The sequence below is a fragment of the Liolophura sinensis genome, chromosome 1 (genome assembly GCF_032854445.1).
Source record: "Liolophura sinensis isolate JHLJ2023 chromosome 1, CUHK_Ljap_v2, whole genome shotgun sequence".
NCBI lineage: Eukaryota > Metazoa > Mollusca > Polyplacophora > Chitonida > Chitonidae > Liolophura > Liolophura sinensis.
Window position 1 is genome coordinate 12535488 of NC_088295.1, and position 24905 is coordinate 12560392.

General features: G+C 39.0%; 2 protein-coding genes across 2 annotated transcripts; both read right to left on the reverse strand.

Annotated features, from left to right (window-relative positions):
• Positions 1 to 1921: 1921 nt before the first annotated feature.
• LOC135463927 (sushi, von Willebrand factor type A, EGF and pentraxin domain-containing protein 1-like) lies at positions 1922 to 21589 on the reverse strand. Its single transcript, XM_064741427.1, has 18 exons — positions 21557 to 21589; positions 21208 to 21361; positions 20685 to 20840; positions 20107 to 20280; positions 19575 to 19754; positions 18546 to 18719; positions 17043 to 17174; positions 16225 to 16416; positions 15420 to 15602; positions 14936 to 15142; positions 13778 to 13978; positions 12037 to 12228; positions 10302 to 10538; positions 7126 to 7362; positions 5883 to 6104; positions 3439 to 3647; positions 2628 to 2880; positions 1922 to 2121 (listed from the first exon to the last, which is right to left on the reverse strand). The coding sequence occupies exons 1-18, from the start codon at positions 21587 to 21589 to the stop codon at positions 1922 to 1924; spliced, it is 3336 nt and encodes a 1111-aa protein (XP_064597497.1).
• On the reverse strand, positions 20648 to 24862 carry LOC135464025 (uncharacterized). Its single transcript, XM_064741535.1, has 7 exons — positions 24853 to 24862; positions 24198 to 24395; positions 23491 to 23651; positions 22829 to 23027; positions 21679 to 21841; positions 21208 to 21361; positions 20648 to 20840 (listed from the first exon to the last, which is right to left on the reverse strand). The coding sequence occupies exons 1-5, from the start codon at positions 24860 to 24862 to the stop codon at positions 21699 to 21701; spliced, it is 711 nt and encodes a 236-aa protein (XP_064597605.1). The 3' UTR covers positions 20648 to 20840; positions 21208 to 21361; positions 21679 to 21698.
• Between the last annotated feature and the right edge of the window lie 43 nt (positions 24863 to 24905).

The following is a 24905-nucleotide window of genomic DNA, read 5'->3' on the forward strand; positions in this document are numbered from 1 at the left end:
TAAATATACCAAATACAGTACTTCACATGAAGTTTGGTACTATGTATGCACTTTTCAGAGCACTTTAAATGATACTTTTGATGCCAACACTTGTGTTTTCTCTATAATTGGGAAATTTAGCAAAAAAACCTCTTAATTGGCCCTATATTGTGGCTAAATCAGTCGGAATCAAGCAAAATGTGTCACTTGAAAAATGCCAACCTGCAGTATGATGTATGAAATACAGTGCATTGTATATCATCTTATACATAAATAAACACTACAATCTCACTTTCCCAGTCTCTCTGACCACAAACGGTGATGTTAAACACTCTCAAATGTTCTGATAAAATGATAAAGTCAAATACGTGCACAATTTATCGAAACAGATAAATCTTGATGCTCAGTTTCACATTTACATAGAGATAAGAAGGCAACTTTCATGAATATGACCTATGAATCAAAAAAAGAAAAAATACCCAATGCAGTATAACCAATTTAATGGGTACTTTTTATAATGATTCAAAAAGCAAAATACTAGGAAATAAAAGATAAAATTATCACAGCTAAAAATAAAGATAAAAACATAAAAATTTACAGATGCAGCCATAGATCTTAGCAAGAAGCTGCCATGATCAGGTAAATTAAGTCTTCAAGAGTAACAAAAATTCCAACTCACTGTCATTGAAGCAGTCTTTGGCCATGACTACGCCTGTTGAGTTAGTGGTGTAACCTTCAAGACAAGCCTTACAGGTGGTCTGGCCACCCTGATCCTGGTAAAACCCACGCGGGCATTCTGTACAGGGCTGGAGGCCCTGATTGGCAGAGTAAGTGCCCATTGGGCAGGCCGCTACAGCAATGAAGGAAACTAGTTACGTCACTATTAACAACAAACAGCATTAAAGCCTCTCTCTTTCTAAAACGTGCTCCAACATTTAAATAAATATACTGGTACAATGTAATCTGCATTTTGGAACAGGCAATTTTTCTTCTATGATGTGGTTAGAGCAGAGTTTGATGGACACTACTGCATCTTGTCACTTTACTGAAATCTTTCTTAAACAGCTATGTAATAAAAGCTGTCTGCACCTCCATGTCCACGGTAGGGTCTACATAAAAATGGTATAATATGTGAGACAGTGCCATACATGTAAAATTGTCCTCAAGAGAAAACAATAAATAGATATGACATGAAATATGAAAAGGGTATAAATATGATAGAAACTATATAGTCCCTCTTAAAAAGACCTCATCCTCAAACTGCCTTGAAACACTGATATATGTAATGTTATGAGCATATCTAACTGTTGTTTTATTATGAAATCCTACATGTAACACTCAAAGTGGGGGCATAGCGCTGTCTATTCAGTTGGTCAGCATATCCCTGTACATATTATATGAACAAATCTGAGCAGAACATTTATAACCAATCAGCCATTACAAGCACAAATAATAATCATTCTTCCGAACAGATCAGAAATTCTTTCCTCTCACCAATACACTGTGTGATGTTATGTGATCCAGTGGCCAGTGTCTTCTCCCCAACAGGACAATGGGTACATGATGTGCTATTTGTCCAGAATGTGTTGTGAGGACACTCGGTACATGGGGGGAGGCCAGATGCTGAATACCAACCCACAGGACAAAGAGCTAAAACACAAGACAAACTCAAGAGTTGGTACAATGCCATGCAAATTATTATAACTTACTTTCACTTATGTAAATCTAATGAAATAAATTTTACACTTTAATTATTTCAATATTATGTGCAAACTAAGAAGACAACATTTAAATGTACATGTAGCATAAAGTGAGTTTTTATGTTCAACAATTATCTCAACAAACCAGCTGACAATTTCTTATTAACAGCAGAAGTGCATGTGGTACCAGGTACCACATGATATACGTGGAAATGGTGAAATAATCTTTGTTCTTTTTACTTTTACATGTCAAACATTGAGATCAGAGATACGTCAGGTCTCCTACCTGTACAGAGGGTAGGACTACTCCTTCCCTCCAAGTAAGTGAAGAATCCATCAGCACACCTTATACAGTTTCTCTCTCCCTCATTTTCCTGGTATGTGCCAATCCCACAAGCCTCACACCCAGCAGTACTGATCATGCTTCCTGCTGGACAGTTCACTGATGGACACAGAAATGAAATTCAATCAACTGTAAAGTATTGATCTTGTTCTCTTGTTCTGCAAACTGTAGCTGGCAGTGGAGGCAAATGATAACAGCATCCTTATATCACAGCTTTATATTAAATCTGCTTAGAAGAAAATTACACACGATTATGTAGCCAGATACCATATGTCACACTGCTGGAGACAACCAATTTCAGCCACACTTTGAAAAAGTCCCCTATTGTATATTTTATTCTTGATTGGGTTTTTACCCCATACTAAAGAATATTTAACTTATACCATGACATCCAGCATTATGGTGCCAAGAAAATGAACAGAGCTGGAGGCAACTGGTAGCAGATCTTCCCAAATATGACTGGAGACTGGTGAGAGGTTTCTGGGTTATTGTACTGGCCACTATTCCCCAGTCTTGTAATAACACACCAAACTTACGTTGCATGTAAATAGTTTTCTGTGTGTAATCTTAAGCACTGACCTATCCAAAAAATTATTCAAACTTACAGCACCACCAGATTTCAGCATCCTCTCTCAGTTTTTGGTGTGAGGGGCAGGTGTAGTCATTACTTAATCGCCCCAGAGGCTGGCCAGTAAGAGCTGAACAGTTCTGAGATACTGCCTCTACCATGTGCAGGTAATCCAAGTCTGGGTTGATACCCTTCGTAGACAATAAGTCAGTCACTGTATCGGAGCAAAACTTAATACGCTCACTGCTTTCATTAATGGGTGAGTACTGTACAGTAAGATGGACTAAAACCTGCAAACACAAAAGGAACAAGGGTTCACATTAACACAGAATACACTTGTAAACAGATTCTTGTAAAATGTCTGAAAAATTATACCAGGAGCATACTGACAAAATGAACAAATGTGAGGCATGACTCATCAACCATGATTCCCTGAGATGACCTGTATGTAGTTTTGATTAAGAAAATTAAGCAGAACATATTTCATTATTATTATCCTAATTCTCATAATTTTGGGGGCATCTGGTCTGCTCTTTTTAGCCAATATACATGTAATTGTAACAAGAAAACACAGCAAGAGAACACACTCTCCTTTCTCACATGGACAGTCCATCAGTAAATGTCCATATCTTAACTTCTCCAAACAAATCACAGAGAAAAGTAATTGTTGCTTTCAACACTACAAATATCTGTCCTAAAAATTAAAAGAATTACAGAATTATTGTCAGCGATGATCATGTTTATTATGTAAACGGGTGTATGCTATCTGAATAGAGCTATTAACCTGAATAACAGACCCCAGTATCACTGTACGGAACAGCTTTAATTTCATATCATAGTGTACTTGCCTTGCTGCCATTAGCTGTGGCACTGATGGAATTTTGGGCATTCAGTGGAACCCCTATGAGAGATGAGCACTTTTCAGACACAAACTCCTGCAGACGTGTGAACAACTGCACCAGCTTAACCCTGTACTGATCAATGCAGTCATCTGGCATGGGTTGATCTGGCTGGTATTCAAACTGAAACACGTCCTCTAGTTGAGCTCTGTCACTAACTACATGAAAAAACAAATGGTCAAGATTACAATGTGGATAACCCAATTCTTCAAACTTTTTAAAGCAATCATTTCATATTTACAAGGGGTATGATTTGGAGAAAACAAATTCATTAATCAACTTTGTGAACAAAAAAAAAAAAGAAATGGCACAGTTCTCTGTGCATATTTGACATTAAATGTGTCTTGTAAATTTTTGGTCCCCAGCGCAGCACGTTCACCTCTTTGATGGGCATTTGGAAGCTGGATGGTTGTAAGGCCCAAAAACAATTCTTTGTAAGGCCCAAAAAACAATATGTATTGTGAGTGTTTTGCTTACAACACTTTTGGTATAGCAACAAATACCAATTTTACCATGAATGTGGTGAATGTCACTATGTAATGACATTTCATGATCATCTAGTTACATGTATACAGTTATAAAAGATACTTTAGCTGCTTCACCATAATAATATACTCTATGAAATAAACATGAAACATGTTTAAGCTTTATAATAGCTTATTCAAATATGTGTATGTATTTACATAATACATACTTACAATTATAGCTAATAATAACTTCCACTAGGATAAGTTGCTGGTGCATCCTTGCTGCTTGCAAAACAATTCATTCAAATGCAGTGACTAATTTCACATAAATTAAATGAACTGTTACAAACTATAAACTACCATGCTATGTGGGACGAGGGAAAAGTAACAGTTACTAGATAACAACAGAAAGACTACAGCTCTTAGACAAACTGATACTGGCTTTGGAAGACCTGATCTATGGGTACATCTGCATATAACATGGAGCAAGCTCACTGTAGGGCAAGTGCACAGTACAGCAAGCTCACTGTAGAGCAAATGAACTATACAGCACGCTCACTGTAGGGCAAGTGCACTGTACAGCAAGCCCACTGTAGGGCAAGAGCACTGTAAAGCAGGCTCATTGTGGGGCAAGGGCACTGTAAAGCAAGCTCATTGTAGGGCAAGTGCACTGTAAAGCAAGCTCACTGTAGGGCAAGTGCACTGTAAAGCAGGCTCACTGTAGGGCATGTGCACTGTAAACAGGCTCACTGTAGGGCAAGTGCACTGTAAAGCAAGCTCACTGTAGGGCAAGTGCACTGTAAAGCAAGCTCATTGTAGGGCAAGTGCACTGTAAAGCAGCCTCACTGTAGGGCAAGTGCACCGTAAAGCAGGCTCACTGTAAAGCAGGCTCACTGTAAAGCAAGCTCACTGTAGGGCAAGTGCACTGTAAAGCAGCCTCACTGTAGGGCAAGTGCACCGTAAAGCAGGCTCACTGTAAAGCAGGCTCACTGTAGGGCAAGTGCACTGTAAAGCAAGCTCATTGTAGGGCAAGTGCACTGTAAAGCAAGCTCACTGTAGGGCAAGTGCACTGTAAAGCAGGCTCACTGTAGAGCAAGTGCACTGTAAAGCAAGCTCACTGTAGGGCAAGTGCACTGTAAAGCAGGCTCACTGTAGAGCAAGTGCACTGTAAAGCAAGCTCACTGTAGGGCAAGTGCACTGTAAAGCAAGCTCACTGTAGAGCAAGCTCACTGTAGGGCAAGTGCACTGTATAGCAAGCTCGCCGTAGAGCAAGCGTACTGCAGATAATACATACAGATGCAACTCTGATGGCACCTATCACTTGTGCACTTTTAATGTATCGCTACAGTTTTGAGTACAAAGCAACAAGAGATTAAATCAAGCTCATTTAAAAAGTATAGTTCAAAATTTATCCCTGGACATGATAGCAAAGGTAAATGATATTTGACTCTTAAAGCCATATTATTAATTATTTCAATGGATGGCCAATTCTTTGGAGTGTGCGCTTAAGGTTTAATGCCATACTTAACAATTCTAATCCTTAACAATACAGATTTTATCATGTATGAGATTCTTTCATGGAAGATTATGAAGATTCCCTTCTTAATTTAGGGGTAAAGATAACAGATATTAATGCACTTTATCCCTAGTGGATGAATAGCTCTAGACCTATAATCTGAAAATACAGTAGCTGTAAGAATTACATCAATCAATACATCTGATATTAAGCAAATATGACTATGTTTAACACATTACCATAATGCTTTTAGTTTTTAGACATTCTAATTATCTTAACATTCTCAAATATCCCCACCCCATGAATCTTCTGCAAACACCGTCAATGAAAGCAAACATTTTGTCAACAGTTCTTCACACAATTACATTTGGTCCCACGGAGGTCTTAGCAGCATGAACATAAATACTTACTTGAGACACAATTGGGTGTTTCAGAGTTGGTCCACTGTGGTTGACCAGTGCCATCTGTACAATTTGTCTTAAAGCTCCCTTCAAGGTCGTCCTGGTAGAAGGTGAAGCCTGGCTTACATGTCAGAGAACAAGAGAGGCTTGTCGGGCTGACTGATGACAGAGGCTTACACTGCCTATCACCATTGACAGGAATGGCAATCTGCTGCTCTGCACATACAGTGTCTACAAACAAGACAAGTGTTAAGTTTACAGTCTAATGGATTCTCCAATATCTGTGATATTTCATCTAAGCATGTTGGAAATCAAACGACATATCAGAATAGAATTGCACAGCTGGAATGTACTTGTTCCTTTATTTGATTGTTATTTTATGCCATACTCCAGAATATTTCACTTATATCACACCATCCAGCATTATGGTGCGAGGAAACCAGGCAAGGCCCAGGGGAAACAAACAATTATCTACAGAGACCTTTCCACATATTAGCTGAGAATATACATGTGTTCATCTTGGAGAAAATCATGGTAAAAGTTGGTTGTTTATTGTGTGTAATATGCACAGGAGAATATATTGTTAACAAACTGAATGCTATGCTCTGTTGAAAGTCCAGCCAACATCCATGGAGGACTTTGTAGAAACAAATATGGCTGCTACAGTAAGACTGGATTCATACATAACATTTTGAATAAACGTGTACAGGATGAAAAATTTGCCATTGTTCATACAGGTAAAGCACAGACAGGCTGCAATTTGGAATTGTCCAATGAAAAAGGTTGTAACACCAACAAATATTTATATATAAAATCACGTGAGTTGGAGAAAAACAATAATATAAAGGATAGTACAGCTACATGTATATGTGAGGTATGCATGAATGAATGCTGGCAGTTTGTCATACTTAACAAGTTTTCAGTCACATGACAACAAGGAGTCATTAGTTGTGTGCACATATACTGTGTCTTCTTGTGGCACAGCAAGTCCATGCCTCCAAAGTGCTGCCATCACTAACGTGACATCCCACCCAGTCACATTATACTGACACTGGACCAACTAGCCCTGTTTCCTTGCTCAAACCTCTCAATGCAGAGCGCCAAGCAAAGCAAAAAAAAAATACCATTTTTAAAGACTATGACCTGACCTGGGTTTGATCCAGGGTCTCCCCACTTCGAGGAGGATGTTCTAACCATCAGGTCACCAAGCCAGTGTTTAGGCAAGGAATTTTTTCCAAAATGACGCACTTACACTTCACATGAACTTGAAAACTACATGACTTTGCCCTGTTGTATTTATCTGTTGCCCATGCCTGCACTGTCACATATTTGCCAACGTCTGAAGGGGTGATTCTGGAAGGTGACAGGGTGACCTCAATATCCACTCCAGAGGTGTTAACGAGATCTTTACTCAAAGGAACGTCAGCAGTCATATGTGGGTAGAGCACCTCCTCCGTGTTTGGGCAGGTTATATCTGGCCGCTGAAAAGCTAGTAAGATAGCAAAAGATGAAACTCAGGAAATTTACAAAAGTAAGGTACATTACCGAGCAAATCATTCACAAAATTTATACAGTTTTATACATTTTAACATTTGTTTTTCAGATGTACAGTCCAAGCAACTTGATAAGACAAACTGCATGGTCAATGAAAAATGTATTACATACACAAATCATCTGTAGACAGTACTGCCCAATTCTATATACACAAAATAACTAGTGTTATTTACTTGTGTTATTGTGTCAAAACCGTGAAAAAAAACTGCCGTGTTTATAATTATAATTACTGGTATATTCAGAAAGAGGAACTACTATAGTTCGTTGACCTTTTCAACCAGTGGAGTAGCGCTTGTGGTCTGGATGCTCTGGGGAATGTTGACAAAACAGGGTTAGGGGTTGAAGGGAAATCTGAAGTTGAATAGCTCACTGCGGGTGGTTGATGGTTCTCACACATATGACTAGAGACAACATAGAAAGTCAGCATGTCCACTGGCCAGCAATGTGCATGAAAACACTCTTGCCAGTGAAGGGGCAGCATAGGCCTTGAGCAGACAGTCTGAGTCAACATGCAAGGTAAAAATGTAGGCCCCCTTGCTCACATGATTTCCTGAGCCATACTGTCTTTTGTGTACTATCATTTGTTCTCTAAGGGCAATGACAGGCAATGAACACAATTCATAATATAAGCTCATCTGTCAGAGTTTTTGCAGCAAACAACACATGTGCAGGAACAGCAAACATGTTAGTGAGACACTAAATTTTTAAATTTTTTCAGATGGTCGTTCTCAATAACATGGGAGACGATGCAATGCGAGGATGATTAGTTGTCCGTTGCATGTAATCCGATTGACCCACCAAAATCGATCCAACCCAAGCGTTTTTTTTTTCAGTAGGTGGAACAGCTGTGTTAAATACGAGTGTTAGTCTGCCTTTATATACAGGAATTACACTCCGCATTACATGTTTCTTCTTGTAAGAAACTCTATTTTCGCCCACTTCAATTGTTTGCATCAAACCATACATACATCTTCACACCATACCAATGGAGGCTTTAATGATCTAACAATATCATTCTTTGTGTGGAAAGTTTGGGGAGGAACTGTCAATCTAAAACCGACAGTGTATTTAAAAATAAACAGCCGAGTCGTATTGATATGCAAATGGCATCTTCGCCCAGCTTTGGGTATAGACTTGGGGTTTAACGTCAGACTTATACAATTTTTCAGTCAAATGATGATGAAGGAATCCTTAGAGTGCATGTAATATGCCTCCCTGTTGCAGGACGGATTTCCACCACTTTTTTATCTGGTGCTGCTTCACTGAGATGCCTTACCAAAGGTAAGTAAGCCACCCGGCCCAAGCCATTATACTGACAAGGGTGAACCAGTTTTTGCACTATCCTCTTAATGCTGGACGCAAAGCGAGGAAGTTACAACTTCCTCTTTTAAGGTCTTAGGCGTGACTCGACCCAGGATTGACCCTGGATCTACAGCTCCCGAAGCGGATACTCCACCAACTGTGCTATCGTGGCCGGTAGGTACAGTCTTTGAAGTTCAAACATTGTTTGTAGGACCTGTCAATCACAGCAGAGACCCCATCCGACCATGTTTTGTTTTGGTAATTGTTTTTAACTCTACCCATGGTAAAAAGACAGTGTTGTGAATATCTTTGTAATTACATCTATACAGGCACAAGATTTTATGATGGCCTTACTGAAATGGTCTACTGACAAAAGTCCAAGTTAAAATGCATAGATTCTTCATTAGGCACGTGACAGTATGTAAAATTTTGAGCTTCCATCTGTTAGTCTAGATTTGGCGGAAGATTTCACAATCGTCTCGACTTGACTCAAGGGGTGAGTCCTTCAAAATAAGTTCATCTAATCGGTCAATGTTGAATTCTGTAAGCTGCTAGTTATCTGTGAGACTTACGCACACCAGACTGAGTTCCCAAACAATGTGAGTAGGAATAGATTTAGCCTTGCATTAACACAATGTTTACAACTGTTGCAATATGAAGCTAGTAATGGGCATCTATTTTCACACATGAAAACATACTGAGTTTATGATCGCCATTTTATGAAATCGGGTATATCTGTAGATTTTTCTCGTCTACCTATACAGGTTCAATGCAAATTTACTGATGTACAGGCATGTCAATCAGCTGTCACAATAATGCAAGAACGAGGTTTGAACAAGTGTCAGTTTAGGAAACCTAGTCCCGAGTAATTTACGTGTATAACTGACGGTTTCCTAAATGAAATGGCAAGAACCTACAACACTTCTAAAAAAGTAGGATAACAAAACACCAAGTCCGTGAGGCTTGGAAAACTTTCTCCTGTGTTTTACGGGAGATTAACAACAGACATTTGTCAGGTCTTTATCACTGAAACACATTTACATGCTGATTTGTGACATTTATTTATGGGACTTTGAACAGACAACACTGTTCCTCGTATAATGCCTTCATCGATTCAACGACAGCTTGAGCAGCAGTCGTTAGCTCGCCAGTTTGACAAAAATATGCTTTGAGACAGTTTTGGAATTTACAGGTTTTCTAAGAACTGTGGCTTGATACTTTCTTCAGTTTAATTCATAAATAAAAAAAAAAGGCGTTGTCAGGGTTTCTTCAAGCCTGTATATCCACCTGACTTCATCTCGCCAAGCATGTGCACCGCACTCCCGCGGCGATGTTTGTCTAGTCATCGGTCGAGGCGAGACAACAATTACCCACCCCACCATTGCGGCACCATTTTAAGTTTCGATCATGCGAAGTAAAAAGTGGCAAATTACACGGTCCTGCACACAACTGTGACTTGACGTCTGCTGGTCCAAAATGTCAACGAATTACAGTAGCAAGTTTTTACCAAATTCATCACTACATTATTTACCAATTAGACACAACTACACCTGTCAGACAAGATCAACTGACCTCTGACATGAACACTGATCTGACAGTCTTCAGTGTTTCCAGTGGCGTCGGATGCGTGGTACGTGACCTCCACGCTGTCGGCCAGTTTGTGCTCAGGTGAGAATCCCTCAGGTTGCACACTGAACACAGACACCAGGCCAGAATTGTCAATGGCAAAAGGCTCATCAAACCCTGGTTCTTCAAACTGGTCAATCTCAATATATTTTCGGCAACTGTCAAACTTTGGCTTTTCCATATCTGTGGTGATAAACACAAAAAACAAGGTCTCAGATGTTTATGCACATGGGAAATACAATAAATGTACATGTAAATACAATGGGTAAAACCTAGAACTACACTGTAGGTTGTGCATAAACAGGAAACATTAGATGGGGCTCTCATATGTGTGGTATTTGGTTTACACAAGCAGTTGTGGATGATGCAATCATATATTTGTATGTCAGGTGTCTGGTATGCACAATGTGTATAAGGCCTAACAGTATGGAAACATTCTAGTCCACCCTGTCAGAATGCATGCATGCTTGCTGCAACCCTACATGTACATATATGTATTACTTTATACAAGATATATATTTTTAGCTCCAACACTTCTGTAAAGTTTCATGAAAATACACTGATAAATTTCGCAGAAGATACTGTGACAAAGATTCAAAATAATCTACAGAAACCTCATGCACATCCATACATGCATATGATTCCCAACAGATGTGCCAAGCTGCCAGATAACTGGTTGAAAAACTGTAGGAGGATTTGCACTGACAAGATAAAAGGAGAAAATATCTTCTCATTTCACGATACCTCCTCATTTCACGATATCTCCTCATTTTACATGCTGTTGCAATAATAACTAATACAGCATTATCCCCAACAGCACAGGCACACCTGTATATCATCCCTACCAAGTTTCACAAAAATCTGATAAAAACTGTTAGAGAGAGTGTGCTTACAAGAAATGACTACAGACAGTCCTACAGACGAACTGATGACCGAATGCAGATGGACACTGACAAGCTATACATCAAATTGAAAACAAAGTGTTGTTGAAATCCTACTCCTCTGTTTTCAATCTGATGTCTTTCATAACTGTTCTGTCAGTTTGTGGGTTTACTACAGAAACTGCATGCTTACCCTGGAAAATTTCCGTTACCCTGTATGGTACATGTATTTGATTTGGGTAATTTCCGTTACCCTGTATGGTACATGTATTTGATTTGGGTAATTTCCGTTACCCTGTATGGTACATGTATTTGATTTGGGTAATTTCCGTTACCCAGGGTAAGGTTAAATAAATGCCAAAAAATGATTACTTAAAGTAATTAATAAATGTTAAGCCCAATGGTTTGGAAATTTTTCACTCACAATATAGAAGCCAATATCACACATATACGACCGTAGTCCTATACACAAGGCCCAACATCAGGAAAAAACCATCTAGTTATGAGGTCAGGCATAACTCTTGATGTATTTGATTGAGCTTCAGAAATGCAAAACGTCTTTAAATATGCCTATATATGGCACCAAAAATGTTCATATGCATATTTTGCACTACTGGCTTGAATATGTTTACGTATCGCCGATTTTAGGGAATTTGTCACATGCTGCACTTCAAGTTAACAAACTGAAAATTTAGTGTTCAGTAGACAGATACCTAATTAGCATGGGAACTGCTGAAAACGAACACAATTTTAGAGCTTTACCATAAGTTTATAGCATTTCTAGTAATGGATTCGCTCACCTTTACAGAAAGGAACTGGGTGATCCCAGTGAAGTGTTGTACCAGTTGGATCCTGGACACAACTCAATGGAGTCGTGTCATTCAGCTCAAATCCTTCTCTGGTACATTTGTAGGACACCTTCTTACCCTGCTCATAGCCAGAAGCCTCCTGGATAGCATCAGGAGGGCGTCCTGGGTCACTACAAGTTTCACCTATTCAGACAAGATAAGGTAAAATACAGGTACTAAGATCATATGTACACCCTTTTTTTTTTTTGACTTGATAAATCATACTCAGAATTTCTCACTCAACTTCATACGATGGCAGTCAGTTAAATAACAGGTGGAGAAACCGTCCTACCTGCCATCTAACAAACACACTTTCTGATTATACAATTCACTATATGGTACACGTAGGTCTGCCAACCTGCAGATGGTCGTGGGTTCCCCAGAGCACTGCTTGGTTTCCTCCCACCATAATGCTGGCTGCTGTCATTGTAAGTGAAACATTCTTGAATACAGCATAATACACCAATCAAGTATATAAATAAATAAATAAATGTACGACCCATCAGTGAAAATGGACTGGTGCTTGCAATGATTTTTGTAAGTGTTTGATTGCCAAGATTATCTCAGCGGTACACTCTGGGGAGTGATTTTTAATGGTGCTGAAAAGAGAGGAGGAAATTAAACATCAGACCTCACTAGAAGGGGACTTTCTTATAAAACACAACAGAGGGAGGAAACTACACAAAACCATTACCTCGCCATTTTCAGTCTACTTCTGCATCAAATACAAGCAGTGTTATGTTTCTCTGATGATGAAAAACCTTAAACCTTATGATGAGAATGCCATAAAAGGTGATAATACTTCAATCGCACAGAAAAAGGTGTACACCAAGTGAAGGTGTACACCAAGTGAAGTTGCATCAAGGCAGATGGTTCACATATGAAATCTCAGGCATAATCTCTGTTACATATACAGACGCCAGCCCATGCAGAAAATGGTCAAATTAGCTGAAACCAGTTATCGTTACATCTTTCAAGTTGCTTTCTGTTTTTAAACTGTTTAACTTTATACTCTAAACTCTCCATAGCATAGTCTAACCAAAACCTCAACAACATAAAAATGACATGACCTACATAAAACTTACACCCGTATTTAACTTTCACAATATAAAACTGACATGACCTCCACAACATAAAACTTACACCAGTGTCTAACATTCACAACATAAAACTCTCCTGACCTCCACAACATAAAATTTACACCAGTATCTAACCTTCCCAACATAAAACTGACCTGAGCTCCACAACATAAAACTTACACCAGTATCTAACCTTCACAATATAAAACTGACCTGACCTCCGCAACATAAAACTCACATCAGTGTCGAACCTTCACAACATAAAACTGACCTGACCTCCACAACATAAAACTTACACCAGTATCTAACCTTCCCAACATAAAACTGACCTGAGCTCCACAACATAAAACTTACACCAGTATCTAACCTTCACAATATAAAACTGACCTGACCTCCACAGCATAAAACTTACACCACTATCTAACCTTCACAACATAAAACTTACACCACTATCTAACCTTCACAACATAAAACTGACCTGACCTGTACGAGTTAAAACTGGCATGATGCCTACAACATAAATCTTACACCAGCATCTAACATCTCTAGCAAAAACTGATGTGACCTATACAACATAAAACATGTACACCTAACCTCCATTCCATCAAACTTACCTAAACAACGAAGTGTGTTAAACCCCCAGGTGCCAGACTTCAAACAAGTCACTGTTGTGTTTCCCAATGAGCTTTCCCCATCCACTGTGAATAGAGGCAGACACTCCACCTGGAAACTCTGGCCATAGATTGTGCTGTTGTTGAGTTGGGTTCTATAATCTTTAGCTCCTGATATCACCTCTGGTTCACCACAGTCAATATCTGTAAAGTACAGTCCTCGATTGATTCATCTTAAACAGCAGACAGTATGCAGGGGAAAAAAGATCAATTGGTTTCATGTAATGCCTGTGAACGTTATTTGTGGTCAGCATTATTCATATGTGCACTAGTGAAAACATCTACAAGATACAGTACTACTGTACTGAGGTCTGATATGCATCTGCACATTTGGCAAATGTACTAGACACATATATCTAGCTCTTACTATCTGCAGAGTTGTAGAACCTGTATCCTCACTTTAGAGTGATAATACTTTTATTTAGCTGATAAATAAAAGGAAAAATTAACAACTGTTTATAGATCTAGTTATAATTTGGGACACACTTCATATGTACATGTTGAGATTATGGCCTCGCATGTAGCTATGGTGGACATTCTGCAACTGAGGAATGCAAAGTTTCAGGGTCTCTCCTTTATTACCAAAGTTAATTATGAATATGTGGTAATTAAGGTAAACTGTTAAGGTAAAAGGCAGACAGCAGTGGTATAATACTACTGCTTATAAAGCTAACTAGGTACATATTAGCCAAGGTCACATCTTGCCATATATGAATCCTGAATTTAATACTGAAGTAACTGGAAAGGTACACGCACAATTAACAAACAAACAAAAAGATAAAAGTGAGATACAGATCTAAAGTGTATGTTAAAATTTTGGGACAATTCAAAATAAATAAAATAATAGTTCTGTAAGTAATCATAGTCACAATTAACAGTTAAAAAGAAACGCCTATGCAATATACAGTATGGCCACAGTCTGTAGCTAGGTACATGGAAACTCAGCTTTAATAAGCCAGAAGTACTGCAAGGTTATTTATATTGTAACACTATATGTCATTGTAACACAGTGCACTCTGTTTTTAAGTTATGTTGACTTAAGCTTCCTGTACAACAATGACTCATCACAATTTATGTTCTTTTTAATATATTCCTACTCACAGCCACACTCAAATGGGGCACCAAAGAAGCGATAGGTATTCATCATTTGATCATACAGACACGTTCTGTGTTTAATGACTGGGGCATCCATCCCGGGTATGTTACAGGTTAAAGTGACCGAGTTCAAGTAGTCAACATCACTGCCTGGGGAGACTCGAGGACTATTCTGCACCCAGTCAGGAATCACCTCTGGTGGGCACCTGGCCACTGAAGGAAAAAAGATTGGTACGTGATGTTCTAGCAAGCTGTACAGATATTACTAAACTCCAAGTCTTTACATAAAAATTATTACAGAGTAATATTAGAGCACACATTTTAAACGCATTAGAAATTCAGGTCAGCCATGATAAAATCTCATATTTTTTTTTTATTCAAATTACTATACCTTATTACAAACTATATTTGAGTTCACCATAAATATATTTCAGTTTTTAAAGGTCTGTCTTGAAAGTGAGAAGCATGGGGTGAGGTTGTATATACATACCTGAGCAGACTGGTGGGTCCATGGACCAGGTGCCATCAGCCTGACACTCTCGATTCGTCACTCCAAAACTAAGGACATATCCCAGTTTACACATGTACCTGATCCAGTCCCCAAACCCATAATGTGACTGACCAGTCAGTGGCAATGTATTGTTTGGGACAGGAGGGGTGGGGCAAATCACTCCTGGAACAGAGACATGAAAATAATGCAACATTTATTTAATTGGATCTATTTATTCAATAACGTTTTACTTATAAAATGGCTGTCAATTCAAATAACCGGTAGTGTAGCAAGAGACAGAGTAAGCAGAAGAACTATAAATCTGGTCTTCTGGAAATGTTTATTTGTCAAACCAACATTGCGAGTTTTACCGAAAGTGTTCAACACCAGAGTTACAGTTCTGCTTGGAGTGCCTTGATCTTGTGCCTCATGGTTAGAAGTTGCCGACCTTGTTCACTGTCAAATTATACAAATTATTCACTTACAAATATAAGAAAAGCTTATGCCTTGCTCAATTTATTTAACATCTAACTGTAAAGTGTAACAGTAAACTATGTCAGATATCATAACATCCATCACAGTGTCATCTCCTACAGTTCGTTAATACCCTCTTTAGAAACAGGGGCCTCCGCTGGCCACCGTCGTATACGTCAAACATTCTTAGGCACGTGGAAAAACACCAATAAAATAAACCAATAAATAAAAACTTAATTTTAACTGAATTCATAGCCAGGTGCCGGATATCTGAGAGTCAGAAGGGCCTCCCTACCTACATATGCAGGCAGATTAGATACACTGTACTTACTGACACAAGTGTGGTTGATATAATACACGTCTCCAGGCCGATATCCATTTTCTGAGACTGGGATGGTGTAAACTTCCATATCTGGGCTGCTGAAGAGCTCGTAGCCATGAAAACACTCACAGCTGTACGACCCATCATTGTTGACACATCTTCCATTGCTGCAATAATGTTTGCCTGAACACTCGTCTACATCTGAAATCATCAAGGAACAGTATATAATAATATATGTGGACACAGATAGACCACAACCCTGTAATAATTAAAAGTGTGTTTTTTTCTCCCAAAGAAACACAAACTTCAGGTCTGCAAACAGTGGTAAACTTTTTTAAACCATTAGAAATGGAAGTTATTAAATGGTTTATTTCACAGAACTGTCTGAACATTTGCTATGTATATGCATATGGCATATTGCATATTAAGATACATAAATGTATCATACTGTCCTAAGTTATGTGCATGATATTTTCAGCTACCATTGTTCCTCATATTTCTGATTGGGGGACATTAATGAACGGAAGAAAATTAGCAGAGACTAGAGGCAAGTTGTTCCAAAGTGTATTAGGACTTTAGCAACAACTTCAGTCCACACTAAAATGTCATCTAATTTGCACTGGAATGACACTGGCACTTAGATTTAAGCCAGACATAACATTTGATACTCTGAAACCTGCGATACATGCGTGTTCATACTTGTATATCATCAAACTGGTAGACATGAGTTGCAAATCAATTAAGTCAGACAAGATGTAAGATTAGTTATACGTGCGGTGGTTGATGAGAACGGTTTAATACTGGACAGATAATGACAATGTGCACACCAGAGCAGGAGAGGCTGTCGTTATTCAGCGTGTAACCTGATGGACAAGCACAGCTGTACATCCCAGGCTCGTTCTCACACATGGCCACTCCTGTACAGTTATTCAGCTGATCTTGGGCACATTCGTCAATATCTGTGAGGAAGAAACAACAATGGTCACATACAGTCAGGAAAATAAAACTAAAACTTGGCCTGACTTGCGCATTAAAGGATATATGAAATGCTGGATTTTTTATTTCTTAATATGTAATATATGATGTAAAGTGACTTGAACAACAGTTCAGCAATTGTAGATTATTTTTTTAGAATCCACAGCTCCTTGTCAGAGTCTAGAGGGGAACTTTGGTAACTGTTAAGTTCATGGTACCCTTGTAGTTGAGTTTTGAACATTAAGCCAAGTGTCAGACAACAATGGGCAGGTCTCTGGGAGCTTTTGTGAATGAACTGCTCTGACCTACTTTCTCCCATGACCAGGCCAAGTTTACAACTGCCGAAACTTTTTGCACTCTAACGAAACAATATTGTTCATTCTGACACTTGGCTTGCTTAACCAGTATTAACATATCAAAGCTGAACTGCTACTAGGAGGGATATCATGAACTTTACAATTACCAAAGTTTCCCTCTACTTGTCTCACGAGGAGCTGTAGATTCTAAGGAATAATAATCTACAGTTGATGAATACTGTGGCGTTACATCTATCATTTAAATGAATATGAACAGAAGAAGTCAAGACTTAAATTCGTTAATCATACGCACTCATGCGCTCGAACACACACATGCATACAGGGCCTCCGAAGGCGAGGGTATCAGTACGCCACCCGGCAAAATGACCCAGGAGCCTCTCACTAATGCGGCCACTGTGAGTTAAAGTCTGGCTCATGCTGGCTTCTTCTCCGGTCATAAGTGGGAAGATCTGTCAGCAACCTGCAAACGGTTGTGGGTTTACCCCGGGTTCTGCCCGTTTATTCCCACCAAAAAGCTGGCCGTCGTGTTATAAGTGAAACACCAATCAAATAACTTAAATAAACTAAATAAACAAGTAGTATACAATATTGTGGTCAATAAAGCAGAACCACGTCATTCGTCGAGCAGCACTGCACAAATGTAATTTTTAATGTTAAAAGTCACAAATTATGTACCACAGATGCACATTGTAGATTTGCAATTTGTAAACAGTTGTGTCTGTAAAGTACTGTCTGAAAGAACAGAAATTTTGTTAATTCCACACATCGGGTTTTGGATTGCAGACTACAGAGTAAAAAAACAGAATCATCTTTTATACAATTTATGTCAGTTTCAATCTGCTCCGAAGGTTCTGGATAAAGTTGACCATTTGATAGTTACGTGCAAGTAATTCTAAGAGGACTTCGTTCAAACTGGCCAAGAGTGCCACATCAAGGAGGTGCAACATAATGTGAATAATATAACAATAGATCTATATTTCTAAATGGCATTACATGAACTTTGTCAGACTGGTCCCAGTGGGATTGTCTCGCACCTACCAATGCACTCTGGAATATTCCCAAACTGCTGGTTAGCCTGACAGCTAAGAGTAGCGGGACCAGATAATCTATATCCCGAGTCACAGCTCACATCGATGGTATCACCGAAATACGTCTCATCTGGTGCAGAAATGTAACCATTCATGATCTTCTCTGGTACTTGACACTGTACCTCTGAAACAAAAGATCATTCACTGAAGTCTATACTGTATCACACTCATGAATTTTCCCTTATATCAGTGGATGATAGTTTCATGAGTGGAATAAACTAAATGCCCAGAGTAAAAAAGTTACTTCAATACAAACGTTTCCACATATGACATACTCATATTCATACCGCACCCAGGAAATGTGTTCAGTAAATGTTGAATTATGCACCCAAGGCCACACAAGTGCCACTGACCATTAACTGGTACAAAGATCCCATGAACACTGAGAGACAATAAATCCAAACATTACGTGTCCAAGGTCAGGTTTGAACCTGCACCTCATGGTTACTAATTACATACTGCATGTAAATGTAATTAAGCTGTAAATGGCAGTGACAGTAATACTTATTAATTTATTTGGTTGGTATTTTACGCCGCACTCAAGAATATTTCACTTATACGACAGCAGCCAGCATTATGGTGGGAGGAAACCCACGACCATCCGTAGGTTGCTGAAAGACATGTCGTGTGAGGGCTGCATCCAACAAAAAGAGACAGAACATATCAGGGTGCTAGCTCAACTGAGCACAGTCTCTTTCATATTCATCATATACATTGCCACCCTTATCCATAATCAATGGAATGCAGTTGTGTAGAAAGTATTCACCTTTCCAGCCATTTCATTGGTAAACTTGCCTCAGTCTTGTGATAAAACAATATATCCTAAACGTATGTCTGTTTTCAAAAACTCTACAATTTAAATCATGTTTACTGAATTGACAGAACATCAGTAAAACAAATTTAAACAAAAAAATATATAAACAAGTTTTTTACTTAAATAGATGTTTAAAAGCCAAAGAAACCCACATGTAACACTTACTAAAACATGTAGGAGAGGGGTGTGACCAGGTGCTACCAGATGTACAGAAGATACGGTTTGCTCCAATAATCTCAAACCCCACCTGACAGGTGTACTCCACAACTGTGGAATAACTGGACCCATCTCCATCTACAGTCATGTTGCCATTCTCTACTTTTTCAAGCGCTGAGCAGTTTGAAGCTAAAATGCAAACATGTGAACTTTAAATCTAATAGTCGGATGGAAGAATCTGGCCAATACATGAATATCTGCGTCAATGTGTGACAACATGCCCTAGTCCATTTCAGCTAAGTGCCATTTAGTCAGGAAGTACCAAAATTAATCCATATTTTTAACATTACCACACTCAGGATTTACATTTACAGTGACAATGTTTCATATACTTGTTGCATCCCTAAGATCAATCAAAACTACGAATGCAATGTCTAGCCGTCCATCAAATCCAGGAATGCACTGGTCCAAGCTTCCATTTAAACAATGCCCATCCAGGAGAGCAATTAAACGCATTGTAATGATAAAAACGAATACATACCTATACATGCTGGAGGGTCTGTCCACCTGCCATCCGACTCACAGATGCTTGGGTTGTGATGAGCCAGAGTATAACCATCAAAACAGTTGTATGTAGTCACTTTGCCAAACACAACACCAGTTGATGTCTCCACATAACCGTTATCTACTGACTGTGGCAAGCCGCAGTACACAGCTGAAGGCCCAAACATAGTTTACAAAGGAATTACCTTACTTTCTCTCACAATAATCAAGAAAATGATAAAGTATTCTGTTTCGAATGTAGTAATTTCAGGTCAGTATACATAATCAATTAAACTTCTTAATTTTGATTACAATTAAAACTTCTCATGGCACTGTATGCATCAACACTCTACCTTTCATAACATGTACATCTTTTGTTAATTATCATAATTTTGTCTGACCTGTAGTATCAATCTTTCCTTTTAAATGCGTGGGTCAATGGTATTTTTCCAGGTTAAAATAGAATACAACTCCCATTTCAATTTCCTAAAATATCAAGAATATACTGATTTCATGCTTCGACTCACGTGTTACACTGAGGAATGACATGAATATTCCAATTTCCTCCTAACTGACATTCCATTTCCACGTAAGTTATGCCAGTTCTTTGAGGCTGATACATCTCATCCCTGAAGTGATAGCCTTTGTCACAGGTTATCCGTAATTTAGACTTGTAATACTTGTTATCTGAACTGGGTGTTGTGTGCAGGTTGAAATTTGGCTTCTCACAGTCTGCAAGAAAAGAGGCTCATCAATTCTTATACATGAATAGTGATATGCTTGATAAGAAGTGAAAGGCCGCAAAAATATAGCTTGGATAAAACATTCATGCATTTCATAATAAAATAACATTTGAGACAAAATTGATGGTTAAGGTGGAAGGTAACATACTGGTAAGCTGTGCATGTGCTTCATAGGTGTTTATGCTGTAAATATTCCTCCCAGGTATAAACACCTATACTGAAGCAGTGTCTGACAATGGTGGGAACAAATACTGGTGAGCTGTATCTGTACTACACAAGTGCCAGACAGGAATACCATCCACTCAATGAAATATGAATATGAATATAATATAGCTCGTAGCTTTCCGGTCACATACCTACAGAAAAGGAGGCTTTAAAGCCTTTTGAGTTATTTCCATAGTTGGTATTTAGTTCAAGGTACAGCTTGTCTGAGGCAAACAGTCTGGTGCTTTCACTATTCTGTCCTGAGGTGTTAAACAAATAACCACTCTCATCCAACCCTGAATATACCTGCAATGAGAAAACAGCAGCTCTTCACCACAACAATGCACACAAACTCTATTTAGCCCAACAGGCATGTAGAACACCCGAAGCAAAAATTTTAGGAGTTTAGTATTCTTTATACAAGTCTCACAAACTTCCAGATACATGGCAAGGTCAGTGATTATTTTGTTCTGATATCCCGAAGGTGCACATCCAAAATACCTCACTGTAAGGGTCAATCTGTTGCAGAATCATGCAGCCGTGACTTCACCATTAGTTTAGAGAGAAATTCTCTTTTGGTGAAAACCATATAGAGAGAGAAAAGATGCAAATAATCAACTTACCTTGAGTACATCACCATCTCTCAATTCTTCCTTCTCCAAATTAAGGGTAACATTTGTGGGTGGCCTGATGTAGTATCTACATCTCTGGAATGCAGGATAGTTGCGAACAAAGTTGCCAGGGAGGTAATGATGCCAGAGTGAGATGTCAGCATAACATCACATCCTAAAGGTATACCAGACAACAGTATCATTAACTTTCACTCACACGGCTGGACACGGTCAAAAAAGCAAAAAAAAGATTCTTGGAGAGTTGTTCAATTTAATAACTGTACTGCTAAAGTCACTCACCTAGAGGTGGTGGAAAATTGAGTGGCATACATAACTACTTGAGCTACTTGCATGTAAACATGTACATCACGAAATATACTCCCAATGCCCATCCATCGCTCTCTAGGTTCACTTTGCTTCACAGCCACCATTAGGTAAATTTTGCACAGAAATCATTAACAACTCTGAGGTCACTGGGGTCAGAGTGATGAGGCAGGAAACGATGTCAAACTTGGTCGCAGCTTTTGTTTCTAATAATACTTTATACACATGCACTTGCTTTATTTACAGTACTTTGTATGTACACATGCACTTGCTTTATGTACAGTACTATGTATATACTACAAGATTCTAATGAACACCTGAAACATTTTTATTAACGAATGCTGATTAAATAGTTCCACTCCAGGACACCAGCGGTGCAGCTTAGCCTAAAGAAGCCCGTGTCTGTCATACTGTATGGTTCCAAAGGTCAAACTTGTCTAGTGGTGACAGTGATGTAAAGTGAACCCTGCACATGCACTGTATTTATTTATTTACTTGATTGGTGTTTTACGCCATACTCAAGATTATTTACTTATACGATGGTGGCCAACATTATTGTTGGAGGAAACCAGGCAGAGCCCAGAGGGAAACCCACGACCATCAGCAGGCTGTTGGCAGATCTTCCCACATACAGCCCCAGAGGAGACCAGCACAGGCTAGACTTCAACTCTTAATGACCGTATTGGTGAGCGGCTTCTCGGTCTTTGTGCCACACTAGCGTGCTAGCCCCCTCGGCCATGAAGGCCCCCACATGTGATGTAAGGGGTATGCTTATGAACAGGCACATAAAACATGAAAAGATTTAAGCATCCCTCTCAGCTAATAACAAAAGTGTTACCTTGTTTGTAGGAAAACCTAAATTTTCGGGCTGGAGAATAGACTCCAGTTTTAAGATGCACCAGTACATTTTTCCCAGTTGATGTTATGACATGCGGCTGTGTTATGCTGGAGGGGTAGTGGACCAGGACTGGGGCCTCCAGCATATTACCGTCAATCACTTCAACTAGATCACCATCAACTAACTGGAAATCCTCAAACTAGAGATAAAAAACATAAACAATTATAAACCTAACAAGAGAAAATCTTAACCCTGAGTGAATGTCTCCACTACATGCCCCACCCAAAACACCGTTACTGATGCAGTTTCCCTAAAGTGAAGTGACCCTTCTAGGACATCAGTGAGGTAAACAGTCAGCTTCATATTCATTTATCTGATTGCTGTTTCACCTGCCTTCAGGTTTACGGGTGGGGGGAAACCAGAGTGCCCAGAGTACACCACTGATCCATATCAGCTATCTGACAGCCGATGGAGAGCCGACTGTGTTAAGTCCGGAAATAGTTAAGCATTCTGACATTGGATTTAAACCACCTTAACTGAAGATGATGAAAACACTGATTTTAAATCCCAGTCTTAGGGATAAACAAATCAATCAGAATTAGTAAATGTATGCGTCGCTTTTCAGCAGAAGTTTGTAACCCTGGCTAGGGGGCTGATCTTACCACTATGGTAACCAGTTTACGGGGTGCTTCAGCTGTCATCACCCAGACAAATTCCTGACCACCCAGAGCTACACCTGTCCCATGAACTGACATACTGGAGGCTACTGAACCTGCCGTTAAGCTCTGTAAGAATGGACCAGACTTCCCTTCCTCCACACTAACTGCAAGTCAAAGGTTATAAAAGAAAAAAAAAAACATTCAGAGAATATACTTTTCAGCCTGAATTCATAATGTATATGTATGGTTCAAGCTGGTTTTTGAAACGGACATGAGTGCCACAAAATTAACTCACACATGTAATTTGTTTAAAATAAAGACAATCTTGGAATGGATTACTGTATGGGACACCAACAATCAATAAAACTTACAGAATTCATTCACAAAAGATTACAAAATTTACATGTATGCATGGATTAGGCTGGTTTTCTAACTTGATCTGAGATTACACAAACCTTTTACAGCTGTTACTACATGAAAGCAACAGCCAATGAGAGTCACAGAATGCATTAAATATGCAAATTTATGCACTGATAGGGCTCAGCTGTTTTTCTAACCTGATCTGAAGTTCATAAAAGTGAAAATTTTTACAAAAATTATTACTGAACAATTTACCTGAGTGCATCTTTCAATTGTTATTGAATAGTTTGCCTGAACCTTTTTACATAATTTTTAGAGACAATAAAGGAGCATATGACAAAGGAACTTACTAGCCATCCACTCAGCCGTAATAAAAGAGATCTGTGATCCTTTGTTGTATTTGATGAACACAAGATTACTAGCACTCCAGATCTCACGGGGGATGGAGCCAGGGGGTACTCTGGACAGCAGTTTGGAGGAGGCCTCTGTCCTTCCACCAGCAAATATTAGCAAATCACCCAGGCTAAAATCAGGGCTTACCGAGAGATCTGGGCAGAGAATAATCAACCAAGAAAACAGATCAAATACATGTACATGTACATTCTATATACTTTCTGAGCTCTTGTAGACTCAACCACAGGCTGTTGTAGTAGACTTCTTTAAAACACATGTATACCATAGTGGTCAGCTGTGGAGGAAACTGTAGTGCCTGCTTGTCATGGCCAACGACCTTAAACGAGATACTGGCGAGCTTTCCGATGTGTGAGAAGTCACGTTGGTGGAGGACAAGTGGGCCTCAGTGACCTTGGATCACTCAAGACCAAACAAGAGAACATCAACAACTGCTGAATTATTGCCACAAAGGTCTGTGAACAATGAAAGCAATCCGCTTATAAAACTTCACTATCCGAACCTGGTACTGACCCTATGTGTCATATGACATAGGTGTAGTGATTCTGGTGTTCATGTGCACTACATAACATAGCCCACACTGAATACATGGACCTGGACACATTATGTACATGCAGATATGGAAACTGTTTTCAGACACATGTTAC